The 13,223-nt window shown below is 47.8% G+C and overlaps 1 protein-coding gene across 1 annotated transcript in view; it reads left to right on the top strand.

Moving 5' to 3' along the window:
* PTPN13 (protein tyrosine phosphatase non-receptor type 13) overlaps positions 1 to 13,223 on the top strand; it is a 172,463-nt gene that overhangs the window by 153,352 nt on the left and 5,888 nt on the right. The window contains exons 40-44 of the mRNA XM_060247088.1: positions 1,380 to 1,483; positions 5,539 to 5,687; positions 6,712 to 6,802; positions 10,952 to 11,289; positions 12,980 to 13,195. Of these exons, the coding sequence (XP_060103071.1) occupies positions 1,380 to 1,483; positions 5,539 to 5,687; positions 6,712 to 6,802; positions 10,952 to 11,289; positions 12,980 to 13,195 (898 nt within the window). The remainder of the gene's footprint in view (positions 1 to 1,379; positions 1,484 to 5,538; positions 5,688 to 6,711; positions 6,803 to 10,951; positions 11,290 to 12,979; positions 13,196 to 13,223) is intronic.

Here is a 13,223-nt window from a genome sequence, read left to right as displayed (position 1 = left end):
TCTCTTTTTAAGGAGGATTCTGCCTATACTCCAGGGCCCTCCAGCAGCTATTCTGTAGGCTTAACTTGGTTTCCCCTAAGTTGGGACCTGCATGCATGTTGCCATGATTGACTGTTTGTGTAAGCAGAGGAGTATTCTGATTGGCTTGGTTTCAAGGCAGCGCCTCCCTTGCTGCAGAGAGTACCCACCTGTGTTGCTGGCTACAAGCAAAGGCTATTCTTTACCTGCTAATTCTCAGGATGTTACCCCAGATGGTTCCAAGCTTCATGATTGTATTTTCAGTCTTGAACCTGTATTGAAGGGGCATTCCTTATATAGCTCCAGATTTCCCCCCATGGTTTGGATTAATCAAAGAGATAACAACAGAGCCTCTTATCTTTCTAATATCATTTTTCATAAACCTAGAATAGCTTGCACAGCTCCATGGCGCAGATTGGTAAAGCTGCAGTACTGCAGTCCAAGCTCTCTGCTCATGACCTGAGTTTGATCTCGGCAGAAGCTGGGTTCAGGTAGCCGGTTCAAGGTTGACTCAGCCTTCCATCCTTCTGAAGTCGGTAAAATGAGTACCCAGCTTGCTGGGGGGAAAGCGTAGATGACTGGGGAAGGCAATGGCAAACCAACCCGTAAAAAGTCTGCTGTGAAAATGTTGTGATGTGACGTCACCCCAGAGCTGGAAACAACTGGTGCTTTCACAGGGGACTACCTTTACCTTTAGAATAGCTTGCACAGCCATCAGCTTTCTAACTATGCAAACAGCCATGTTAACAGGTTATTCCTCCCAAAAACTTTCTGCCCAATGCCAGTGTCCCCGTGGAGCCCTAGAAGGTGAAGGAGCTTCCTTAATTTTCCTTTCCTTTAATGGTCGACTTATTTGACCAAAGCTCTCAAGTCAGGATCTCCCTCACTCTGTTTGTCGTGACTTCTCTATCAGGAACCCAGATCTAAGTTTCTTGAGGTAGGCTTAACAAGCCTTGACTTGAGTCCAGAAATAGATGGAAATGTTTTTGTTTTTTTCATTCAATGTAGACTCACTTGTCACTCTCATGGCTCCATTGTTTGCTATGAAAAATGAAGCTAAAGTTGTGCTTGGAGCTTAATTTTTTGCAGCCTGGTTAGTCTTTTGGGGCCACCTTATCTTTTTGCTTCTTACTCCTTTTCATCGAATCTGTGCGTGCTGCTGTTCTCTTGTGAACTCTTGCATTTTATGTGTGTTTTAATTTACATTGTATTACTAATATATAGGAATCTTAGTAAGACCGAGATCCTTATTAATAAGATGCATCCGTTTTGCTTTTAAACTACCACCTGATTTGGAATGCTTGTCTTTTCAAAGATTTTTCCTTGTTAACTAGGTCTAAGGAAATGTTTGTCTCTTTAAGATTACCTCGGCAATCTTCAGAAGGCCAAGGAGATGACGATGAGATTACGTGGGGTAGCGAGGAGCTCCCGATTGAATCAATCAACCAGAAGAAACCTGTTGAAGGTACGCAGCCAGTCCACAGTACATATGAAGCTGCCTTACTGAATCAGACTGAATTGTCTACCCATCAAGGTCAGTGTTGTCTACTCAGACTGGCAACAGCTCTCCAGGGACTCAGGCAAAGGTCTTCCATATCACTTCCTACCTGGTCCTTTCAATTGGAGATGCCAGGGATCGAACCTGGGACTTTCTGCATACAAAGCCGATGCTCTTCCACGGAGCCATGGCCCCTACCCAGCATTCTCATCATGCTCCATGGCATGACCAAGAAATGTAGTCTTGATGCAACTCTGTAGAGGACTCCAGAGCAGTGTTCCCTCTGAGTTAATGTGAGCTGGCTCACAGTTTTTTAGCCTCCTGCTCACACATTTTTGTCTCAGCCTAGGAAAAAATGGCCCCAGAGCAAGCTAATGTATGTGGTAGCTCACAGCTTTAATGCCAGTAGCTCACAAAGTAGAATTTTTGCTTACAAGACTCCACAGCTTAGAGGGGGTATTGCTCCAGAGGTAACTCATTGGCCTGGTCAAAACACAGCCTTAGGGGGCCCTCTCCCATTCCCCGCAAATTATCACAGTAGATACCATATTTAAATACATAGAAGATTTGACATAATTAATGTGTTACGTGGTTTAACCGCGACTGCTGATTCGTGAAGGAGGGCTAGCAAGGCTTCCTGTTGGACTCCATTAGCTACTACCTTAAAGATCAGAAGGCAGATCGGTACAAATGTGCTTGTTCACTATGTACATGCCCTGCCCTGGATAGTCCAGGCTAGCCTGAGCTCGTCAGATCTCAGAAGTTAAGCACGGTTGGCCCCGGTCAGCATTTGGATGGGAGACCACCAAGGAATACTGGATCATGATGCAGAGCCAGGCAATGGCAAACCACTTCCAAATGTCTCTTGCCTTATCAACAAAAAACCCCCAAAACGTCTATGCATGTATGTGCTGTGAAGTTGTATCAAACTTATGGCAATCCCAGCAAGGGGATTTCAAGGTGAGCAAGATACAGAAGTGCCTTTGCCTTCCTCTGCAGAGTCTTCCTCAGAGGTCTTTGCTTTCAAGGCCTGACAAGGTCAGGCTTTACCATCCCATTCCACACCGTTTATCCGCTACCCCTCGGCAGTATGAACTTTGGGGCGGCTTGCCACTCCCCTACGCCCCTGGCTATGAGAGTATTACACACTTGGCTTTAGGAAAGTGGGGGAAAAGGGATTACCACATGCAAGAAGCAGGTTGTATTTCCCTGCTTTAGTGGTGTCTGCAGAGTCCCCCTCCTTTCTACAGTAAAGTGGCTGCACTTGAAATCCTCCTTTCAGTGTGAGCAAAACCTGCCCTCCACACCTGACACTGAGCAGCCCAAGGCACACTAAGAAGGGGGTCCTCAGTGGGGCAGGTTGTTGCAGTGGAGCTCTGTGCAGAGCGGTCTTTGCAGTGTTTGAGCGCCCCCCCCCCATAGACATTTGCTGTTCCGAATGCTGGCCTTCTTGGTGTAGTGGTTAAGTGCGCGGACTCTTATCTGGGAGAACCGGGTTTGATTCTCCACTCCTCCACTTGCACCTGCTGAGATGGCCTTGGGCCAGCCATAGCTTTCATAGATGCTGTCCTTGAAAGGGCAGCTGCTGTAAAAGCACTCTTAGCCCCACCTACCTCACAGGGTGTTTGTTGTGGGGGGGGGGAGGTAGAGGAGATTGTGACTGTTCTGAGATTCAGAATATAGAGCGGGATATAAATCCAAATCTTCTTCCTAGTAATAAATAAGATCACATGGCACTTCAGAGCAGTGATCTTCAACCCATGGGCCCAGACCCTCAAGTGAGTTATGATGCCCCATCAGCCGGGTTGTGATCCCCTCACGAGCCACCATTTTGTTGCCTCCTTTTGGAAGGGCCTACAGCTAGTGTACCCAGGTAGAGAGCAATACTGCCATAGCTCCTGTTTCTCTGAGAGGAGCAGCAGGATAGAAAGATAAGGCAGCTCAACAGCGGAGGAGTTTCCCTCATGTCTGAACCCTTGGTTTGTTCCTCACAATAGTACACCTCCTGTTGTTCAGCTGTCTCAGTTGTAGCCTTGGTATCGGTGAGGTCATAACTGTGGTCCCTCCTCTTCCTGACACATGATTCTGACGTCGTATACTTGCAGCTCGATGTGAGTAGGGGCTGTGTCTCAGTTTAGGGCTTCTGCTTGGCAGGCAGAAGGTCCAAATCCTTAGCATCCCCAGCTAAAAGAATCAGGTCAGAGGTGATCTGAAAGACTTCTGCTTGAGAGCCAGCATGGTGTAATGGTTAAGAGTGGAGGTCTGTAATCCCAAGAACTGAGTTTGATTCCCTGCTTCTCCTCCACCTGAAGCCTGCTGAGTGACCCTGTGCCAGTTCCAGCCCTCTCAGAACTCTCTCAGCCCCACCTGCCTCACAAGGTGCCTGTTGTAGGGAAAGGAAGGGAAGGTGATTGTAAGCCAATTTGAGACTCCTTTGGGTAGGGAAAAACGGTATAAAACTCAACTCTTCTTCTTCTAGAGTAGTGATCCTCAACCTTTTTGGCACCAGGGACCTGTTTTGTGGAAGGCAATTTTTCCACAGACCGGGGGGAGGGGGGCGATGGTTTCAGGACGATACAATTGTACACTTTATTTTGACGTGGTGGTTAAGTGTGCGGACTCTTATCTGAGAATTGGGCTTGATTCCCCACTTCTCCACTCGCAGCTGCTGGAATGGCCTTGGGTCAGCCATAGCTCTTGCAGAGCTGTCTTTGAAAGGGCAGCTTTTGTAAGAAGCTCTCTCAGCCCCACTCACCTCACAGGGTGTCTGTTGTGGGGGAGGAAGATAAAGGAGATTGTGAGCCACTCAGATTCAGAGTGGAGGGCAAGATATAAATCCAGTGTCTTCTAATTATTATTATTACTAAATTGTAATTTATAATGAAATAATTATACAACTCACGCCCCAGTTGCTAACAGGCCACAGACCAGTACCGGTCCATGGCCCGGGGGTTGGGGACCCCTGTTCTAGAGAACCACAACCAGTCGGAGTAGTCAATACTGACTTAGATGGCCTGATGGCCTATTCACATGTGCCCTAAGTCTTGAAAGGGTTGAAGACCACTGCTTTAGAGCATTCGAAACACACCACATGCATTATCCTGCATTCCTTACAGTAACCTTATACACTTCAGTCAACATGTCACAGATGAGAAACTGATCTGCCAAAGACCACCTAGTGTCTTTGTGTCTGAAGAGAGATTTGAACTAGGACATTATTCCTTCACAGATTAATATTATTACTATACTTCCTTTATTGGCAGAAGTGGACTCAGGGACTTCCCATCTTACACTCTGAGCCACTGAAAAAGAAATATAATGATTAATACAAAAACTGGATTCCTAAGCAGCTTGTGGGGAGTGGTGCTAGGCTTTTAAATGAAGGTACAGAAAATTAGGTCAACGTAGACAACATGTTAGGGTCCTTAAGAACATAAGAGAAGCCATGTTGGATCAGGCCAATGGCCCATCCAATCCAACACTCTGGTGCCGCTGTGAAGAGGCATTTCCCCCAAACAGTTCTGTGTGCCTTAAGACAGCAGTTAGCATCTCAGCTTGCTTTTCTGTTTGATTCCCATGGAATTTAAGCATGATTGGTTTTCTCTCACCCAAGGCTTTCCGTTTGCCATCTAGCCTACCTTTTCCAACTCAACGTGACTCACTTCCTTTAGTTTGCATAAGAAGCTCGCAGCTAAATTAATGATGTGTACAGTTATTTAGAATATTAACTAGCATTTACAAAAGCGGGGGAGGGGGGGAAGAGACACTGCAGGTAGCAGAGCGAAGCGATGGAGATGTGACACTGGGGAGAGGGATGGTTTACCCCTTGCAATTATTTATGGAGAGAGAGTCCTTATGAAAGCTATAATCCTCATATTTTTAATTACACCATGACAACCTGAAAACTGGGTATGCTGTCACTTGGGAAACCTTGGCCATTTTTCATGGGTCTGTGCAGCAGGAGAGGCTGCCCTTTGGGGATTTTTCTAGGCACCAATAAATCCACTTTCTTCCTGTGCCAGATCGCCCATTGATAACAGACAAAGAGCTTGCGGCACTTCCTGTGGTCCAAGTGCTTCCTTCCGGCAAATATACAGGATCCAAGTTGAAGTCCACGGTGCGAATGCTGCGGGGCCTGTTGGAACAGGGCGTCCCTTCTAAGGAGATTGAGGTAAGCAAGCACACTTCCTCCTGCTGGAAAGTTAGGTAGGGAAGGTTTGATTCATTACCAGAAGGGGAAGGACTGCCACATGTTCATTCAGCCTTAAGAACATAAGAGAAGCCATGTTGGATCAGGCCAATGGCCCATCCAGTCCAACACTCTGTGCCATCAGGAGGTTCACCAGTGGGGCCAGGATACTAGCAGCCCTCCCACTGTTGCCCCCAGCACCAAGAATACAGAGCATCACTGCCCCAGACAGAGAGTTCCAACAATATGCTATGGCTAATAGCCACTGATGGACCTCTGCTCCATATGTTTATCCAGGGCTTTTTAATAGAAAAAAAAGCCCAACAGGAACTCTTTTGCATATTAGGCCACACCCCCAATGTCACCACTCTTTCACGCAGAGCCTTTTTGCAGAAAAAGCCCATCAGGGACTCATTTGCATATTAGGCCACGCCCCCTGACACAAAGCCAGATGGAACTGCGTTCCTGTGCATTCCTGCTCAAAAAAAGCCCTGTGTTTATCCAATCACCTCTTGAAGCTGTCCATGCTTGTAGCTGCCACCACCTCCTGTGGCAGTGAATTCCATGTGTTAATCACCCTTTGGGTAAAGAAGTACTTCCTTTTTATCTGTTCTAACCCAACTGCTCAGCAATTTCATTGAGTGCCCATGAGTTCTTGTATTGTGAGAAAGGGAGAAAAGTACTTTTTTCTCTACCTTCTCTGTCCCATGCTTAATCTTGTAAACTTCTATCATGTCACCCCTCAGTCGACTTTTCTCCTTTCCTTCAGTGACCGTAGAGTGGATCTTGTTTAATCCTTCCCAGAAGTCTCGAGAGCCAAGAATGAGACCAGGACAAAAAGGCTGGTGTGCAATTGGTCTCTGAAGCAGGTTAGGCAGAGAGATAGTGACTGAACAGAGGTCATCCAGTGAGAGTAATGGCAGAGTAGCAATTTGAACCCGGATCTTGCTTGTTAACTAGTTACCACTTCCAGCAGATCTTATATTGTCTTTCTGCTTCTTTACAGAATCTTCAGGACTTAAAGCCTTTGGATCAGTGTTTGATTGGCCAAACAAAAGAAAACAGGAAGAAGAACAGATATAAGAATATACTACCTTGTAAGTCCCAGTGGCCAGAATATTCCATATAATTTTATCATTTCTGTCAGGGCTTTTTTTGTAGGAGGAACCACTTTGCCTATTAGACCACACACCCTGATGCAGCCAATCCTCCTGGAGCTTACAGTAGGCCCTGTACTAAGAGCCCTGTAAGCTCTTGGAGGATTGGCTACATCAAGGGGGTGTGGCATAATAGGCAAAGGAGTTCCTGCTACAAAAACAGCCCTGATTACTGTCATTTAATTAAGCTTGCCCACCACCTGTAGATTCTCTGTGCCAGGAAATAAGTGTATTGATACAGTTTGGAAGGGCACAGAATGAGATTTGTCATGTTGAAGGAGGCTGGAAGATACCTTTTTATAGTGTGAGGACCTTGAACCAATGTTGTGCTTTACGCATGGTGACCCACCATACTAAAAACACCTCCATCAGCCATGTATGGTGGCTTACCATTGGTTCAGCAACCCCATTTTTGCTTCTTTCGCTTGGGACAGAACAGCAGGGTAGCTGTCAAATCCTTTGGCTGGCCATAAGTTGTGCCTAGTGGGCTGAACTCAGCTTAGTGAGCTAAATATTTTGCAGGATTGATCGTGGTTCTGTCTGCAGAGTTTGTATTGTCAAGTCACTGAGATGGTCTTAGGCTGGAGAACATTGCAAGGGAGGGACTGCATGGTCAGTAGCATACTTGCCCTGAAAGCGTGGAATGTGTTTGTGGTCGGAAAGTGTTGGGTCACAACCAACTTACAGCAAGCCTGTAGGATCGTCAAGGCAAGAGACATTCAGAGGAGGTTTGCCATTGCCTGCCTCTGCATAGCGACCCTGGACTTCCTTAAGAACATAAGAGAAGCCATGTTGGATCAGGCCAATGGCCCATCCAGTCCAACACTCTGTGTCACACAGTGGCCAAGAAAACCAGGCGCATCAGGAGGTCCATCAGTGGGGCCAGGATCCTAGAAGCCCTCTCACTGTGCCCCACCCCAAGCACCAAGAATACAGAGCATCACTGCCCCAGACAGAGAGTTCCAACAATACCCTAATAGCCACTGCTGGACCTCTGCTCCATATGTTTATCCAATCCCCTCTTGAATCTTGGTGGTCTTCCATCCAAATACTAACAAGGGCTGACCCTTTTTAGCTTCCCAGGTCTGATGAGATCATCCAGGTCAGGGCAAGGGCCCTACAGGTATTGCTGAGCATGCTTTCACCCTTCTAAGTCAGAGCAATAGTACCAGATTTGGAAAACTGAATTTGAGAGTTAAGATCATGACACAGAAAGGCGAGCTATTCTAACCCTGTGTGTTTCTAGAGAGCCAACCTAGAAGTAATAAAATCAGCCATGTGAAAAAAGCACAATTTTCTTGGATGCCGGTGTTGATTTTGGATAGCGGGTACATTCAAGTGAATACCGGAATTGCCAGATGGATCACAGTGTGACTGGAACCCCTTGCTCAGCCTTGTTAGGTCTCGCTCAGGGGGGAGTGCATTTCATAAGAGCAGTAACGTGCCCTGCCCAGTCAATAACATTCCCATGAGATCCTTCATCTAAAAATGACCCACGTAAAGCATTGAGCTGGTCACCCTGACATCTCTTCCCAAACGATCCGTGAGCAGTTTAGCTCCCTGCTCTGATTTGCATTCTGCTTCCAGGGTTTTTAGCATGAAAGTGAGTTGCTCATTGAACAGGTACTAACCTTTGCTCCAGACACACACACACACACACACACACATTTGCCTGGAAAGAAATCTCATAAGGTCACTCATTTTGACTTTGCTGTCTTTCAACCCCATCCATCCCCACCAAGATACACATCCTTATTGGGGAGGGGGGGGGGGGTAGATTTCCGCCTCTTTCTAAATCGGCCTGAGTCAGAGGATCTATCTCCTTTTGTTTTCTGCATTGACGAAGCTCTCGGTCTGCCTGCAGCAAAGCCGTCTGTTCCCACTTTTAATCTCTGAGTATTTCTTTTTTGAATGAGTCAGCACTCCTTCAACTCTTCAGAGATGGGATAAGCGGAAGTGGGCACTATTTAAGAACAAAAGAAGGACACAGAAGCTGCTTAGCAGTCAACCAAAAATGTAAAGAGGAGGCGGATGTATCTTGCAAGCTACAGTTCAGTTTTTAAGCTACTGTTCCAAGAAGCTTGCATGTTGAGATTGAGTAATGCACACTTAAGTCCATTTGACATAACTTTCTCTGTTTGTAAAAGAGTTTTTAAAAGCATTTCATAACAGATGGGGGAAAGAAAGGGTGAGGTGCTCAGCATCTAGGAATGTTTCTCCAACTGTGCTGTTGGCCAATTTTTGTGTTATACTATGTCTCAAGAATTCTGGATGCCTGTCTATCCATTTTTCTCCTGCCCTTCAAACCGCTCAGACCTGGTTCTTCTTTCTGCCTCAATTTTGCCCTCACAGCAGCCCTTTGAGACACATTAGACTGGAGGCCCCCAAGATTAGACTAGAAGCCCCCAAGAATGTTGTTAGCCGCCCTGAGTCCACTTGCAGAGAGGGCGGGATAGAAATTTAAAGTAAATAAAATAAAAATTAACACATTAAGCTTCGTAGCTGAGTGGGGAATTCCACCTGGGCCTCTTGGGTTCCTTGTCATGCACTCTTCACTATTATACCACATTGACATTGTCTTTACCAGGGGTGGCCAAACTGTGGCTCAGGAGCCACATGTGGCTCTTTCACACATTTTTGTGTGGCTCTCAAAGCCCCCACCACCCCATTGGCTGACTTGGAAAAGGCATTTCTCTCTTTAAATCAGTTCTTTGAGCCAAGCTAGCTAATAATAATGCATTTAAAGTTGCTTTCTTTCCAACTCTCCTTCCCTCCTCCCATCTGTTTGCCTGCCTGCCATCTCGTGGCTCTCAAACATCTAATGTTCACATCTTGTGACTCTCAAACATCTGACGTTTATTCTATGTGGCTCTTACGTTAAGCAAGTTTGGCCACCCCTGGTCTTTACTGTGTAATGAAGCAAATGCTGGGGACAAGCAACAGAGAATGGATGCTGTGGAAACTTTTCAGACACATGTGGCTGACCTCTGCGGGGACAGAGCGCTGGGTTAATTGTGCTTTGAAAATACACTTGCATCTGGGCAGTTTAAGGGCCTCAGATGTTGCAGAGAAGTGGAGAAAACAGCAGATGTCTACATCATCACCAGGGTTTAGGAGTAGCTGCTTAAGAAGGAACTGGCACATCTGCCAAGCTGCACCATAAAAAAATTACATCGCATTTCAGTATCAGGAAGATGTGTACGTAGGGATGCCAGCTTTCAGGTGGAACCTGGGATCCCCCCAGAATTGCAGCTCATCTCCAAATACAGAGATCAGTTCCCCTGGAGAAAATGGTTGCTTTGGAGGGTGGACTTTATGGCATCGTATCCACTGAGGTCCTTGTCCTCCCCAAGCTCCATCTCCAAATCTCCAGGAGTTTCCAAACTGGATGTGGCCACCAGTGCTGGCCCTACGGTGCAGGGCACCCCAGGCAGGCTCCCTGACCGGCACTGCCTCTCACCCTCCCTCTACCCTGCTGCACTCCACCGTGCATGCACACACCACACACCCCAGCTCACCGCGACAAGGCCGGCCCCTACTGGCTTCGAGGCAGCCACGTGTTTTTTGAAGCCAGCGTGGGCGGAGGTTTCTCCCCCGCTCCTTTCCAGAACTGGAAGTGAGGGGGAGCAAAGCCTCCTCCCACGCTGGTTTCAAAGAACCCACGGCTGGCTTGAAGCTGGTAGGGCCCAGCCTCATCGCAGCGAGCTTGGACCGGGGGGGCGCACAGTGGAAGGGAGGGGGCTGGCAGTAGCGGCAGGAGGAGAGAGGCAAACTAGACAGTTGTCTTGGGCACCGGGGGGGACCCAATTCGGCACACCCCTCCTGACACCCTAGGCAACTGCCTAGTTTGCCTGGTGGACGAGTCAGCCCTGGTGGCCACCGTACCCCTCCCGTCTCATTCAGGGCAGGGGGACCTGGGAACTGTACGCATTTGTCTTTGGACTTGATACTGAAAAGTGCTTGCGGATCTTCTTGCTTAGCTGCCATGTACCCTGCATAGCTACTTGGAGCTATTTTGCAAAAGCAGTGAAATAGGGTTGTATGCAGGTTTACGATTCAGAAAACCCGGTTCTGCGTTTGGGGTTTCAGATGACACCACAAGAGTGCCTCTGGGGACCGAAGGCGGCTACATCAACGCCAGCTTCGTCCGGATGCAAGTGGGGAGCAAAGAATATGTTTATATTGCTTGCCAAGGACCCCTCCCTACTACTGTGGCGGACTTCTGGCAAATGGCCTGGGAACAAAACTGCACTGTCATCGCCATGATGACCCAGGAAGTAGAAGGGGAGAAGATCAAGTGCCAGCGGTACTGGCCCGATGAACTGGGCAAAACCACGATGATCAACCACAGGCTCCGGCTCGCCCTTGTGAGGCAGCAGCAGCTCAAAGGCTTCGTTGTGAGGGTCATGGAGCTAGAAGACATTCACGTAAGTGAGCCTGGCTTCCTGATGCACAGAAAGGGTTTGTGGGAAATGGGAACAGAGGAGTGACTGGGTTGCTGTCATGCCCATAGCTAAGCAGGGACCCATGGGGACCCGCCCCCTGGCAGTTGGGGGGAGCTCACCCCATTCCCTCACTTCCCATCCCAGGGCTGCCCCATCCCTCCTCCTGTGTCACTGCCCCCCTGCACCATTTAAAGGGCCCACAAATCAGCTGATTGGCTGGCCCTTTAAATCATGCTGGAGGTGCGGCATCTGCTCTTATATGCCCTTCCCACACGATTTAAATTGTGCAGGAGATGGAAGGGAGAGGGGCAGCCCCTGCCTCTCCAACTTCCTACTCTCACCATCCGGCCCCCTCCCTCATGGCCCCTAGCTAAGGGACTGGCTGCTATTCAGGTTTGTTTGATTGCAGGAACTCCTGAATCGACTGGTGGTGCACCATGGTTGAATTGTGGTCATTTTCACCATGTGCTGCTGTGAAGCCATGGATTCGAATTCCACCTTTCCACTTGAGTGGCTTGACGGGAGCAAGGTTCTGTTCCCTTGGAGAGCCAATGTGATGTAGCAGAAAGTGGGCAAGCTAGTGAGATGACTGTTGAAATGAGCAGGGGTGGAATTCTAGCAGGAGCTGCTTTGCATATTAGGCCACACACCCCTGATGTAGCCAATCCTCCAAGAGCTTCCAAGGGTCTTTTTTGTAAGCTCCTGGAGGATTGGCTACATCAGGGGTGTGTGACCTAATATGCAAAAGAGCTCCTGCTAGAATTCCACCCCTGAGGTAGGGTATTGAATGAACACTCCATAATACAACTCAGCTGCCCCGCTTAGGTCAATTAGACTCCCCCCTCCTTTTTTTAGCTGGCATTGAGTAGGGTGCACAAACATTCTTGTTGTAGCAACAGAGCCGGAGGGGGGGAGGACAATAGCGGGTCTGGATCATGGACCATCCATAGAAAGAAGGTTCTTTCTGCACAATTGTGACTTAGGGCTTTTCTGCATTCTCATTTTTCTCACTTTCAAATTCTTATTTCTTGCGGAGGGAGGTGTCTGTTCCACACATGATTTGCTCCACCTAGTGGTTGAGTCCATATCATACAGTTTAATTCTGCAGGGAGATATTCTGGACAAAATCCTGTGTAACATCGAATCATCTAGCAGAGGGAGCAAAACACATGTGGAACAGGAAAACCACCCTGAAGAAACAGGAACTTACAAGCAAGGAAAATGAAAATTGGGGGTGGGGGGGAGAAGTTTGTTGTAGTGGTTGTGGACTCTTACCTGGGAGAACCAGGTTTGATTCCACACTCCTCCACATTCAGCTTCTGGAATGACCTTGAGTTAGCCATAGGTCTTGTAAGAGTTGTCCTTGAAAGGGCAGCTGCTGTGAGAGCTCTCTCAGCCCCACCCACCTCACAGGGTGTCTCTTGTGAGGGGAGAAGGTATAGGAGATTGTAAGCCGCTCTGAGACTTTGAGATTCAGAGTATAGGGTGGGATATAAATCCAATATCTTCTTCTCCTCCTTCTGGAATCAAGCCACTCTTCAAATCCTGGCTTATATCCAGCTATCTGTTCCTGGGTAAAAGCTGCTTCAAGCAGTAACTGTACATCTGCTGAGTTTTTGCTCTTGTTACCAGACTTGATGATGACTTGTTCTGTGTCTGTTTAAAACCACAGACGGGCGAACTGCGGCACGTGTCCCATTTGAACTTTACTGCCTGGCCGGATCATGACACGCCCTCCCAGCCAGATGATTTGCTCACTTTTATATCCTACATGAGGCACGTCCACAAATCAGGACCAATCATCACTCACTGCAGTGCAGGCATTGGACGATCGGGGACGCTCATTTGCATTGACGTGGTCTTGGGACTCATCGGCCAAGATCTAGAGGTGAGACTGGACAGAGGAATTTCTGGGG

Source organism: Heteronotia binoei, chromosome 9, assembly GCF_032191835.1.
Source record: "Heteronotia binoei isolate CCM8104 ecotype False Entrance Well chromosome 9, APGP_CSIRO_Hbin_v1, whole genome shotgun sequence".
NCBI classification, from domain to species: Eukaryota; Metazoa; Chordata; class Lepidosauria; order Squamata; family Gekkonidae; genus Heteronotia; species Heteronotia binoei.
This window is presented reverse-complemented; position numbering and strand designations above follow the sequence as displayed.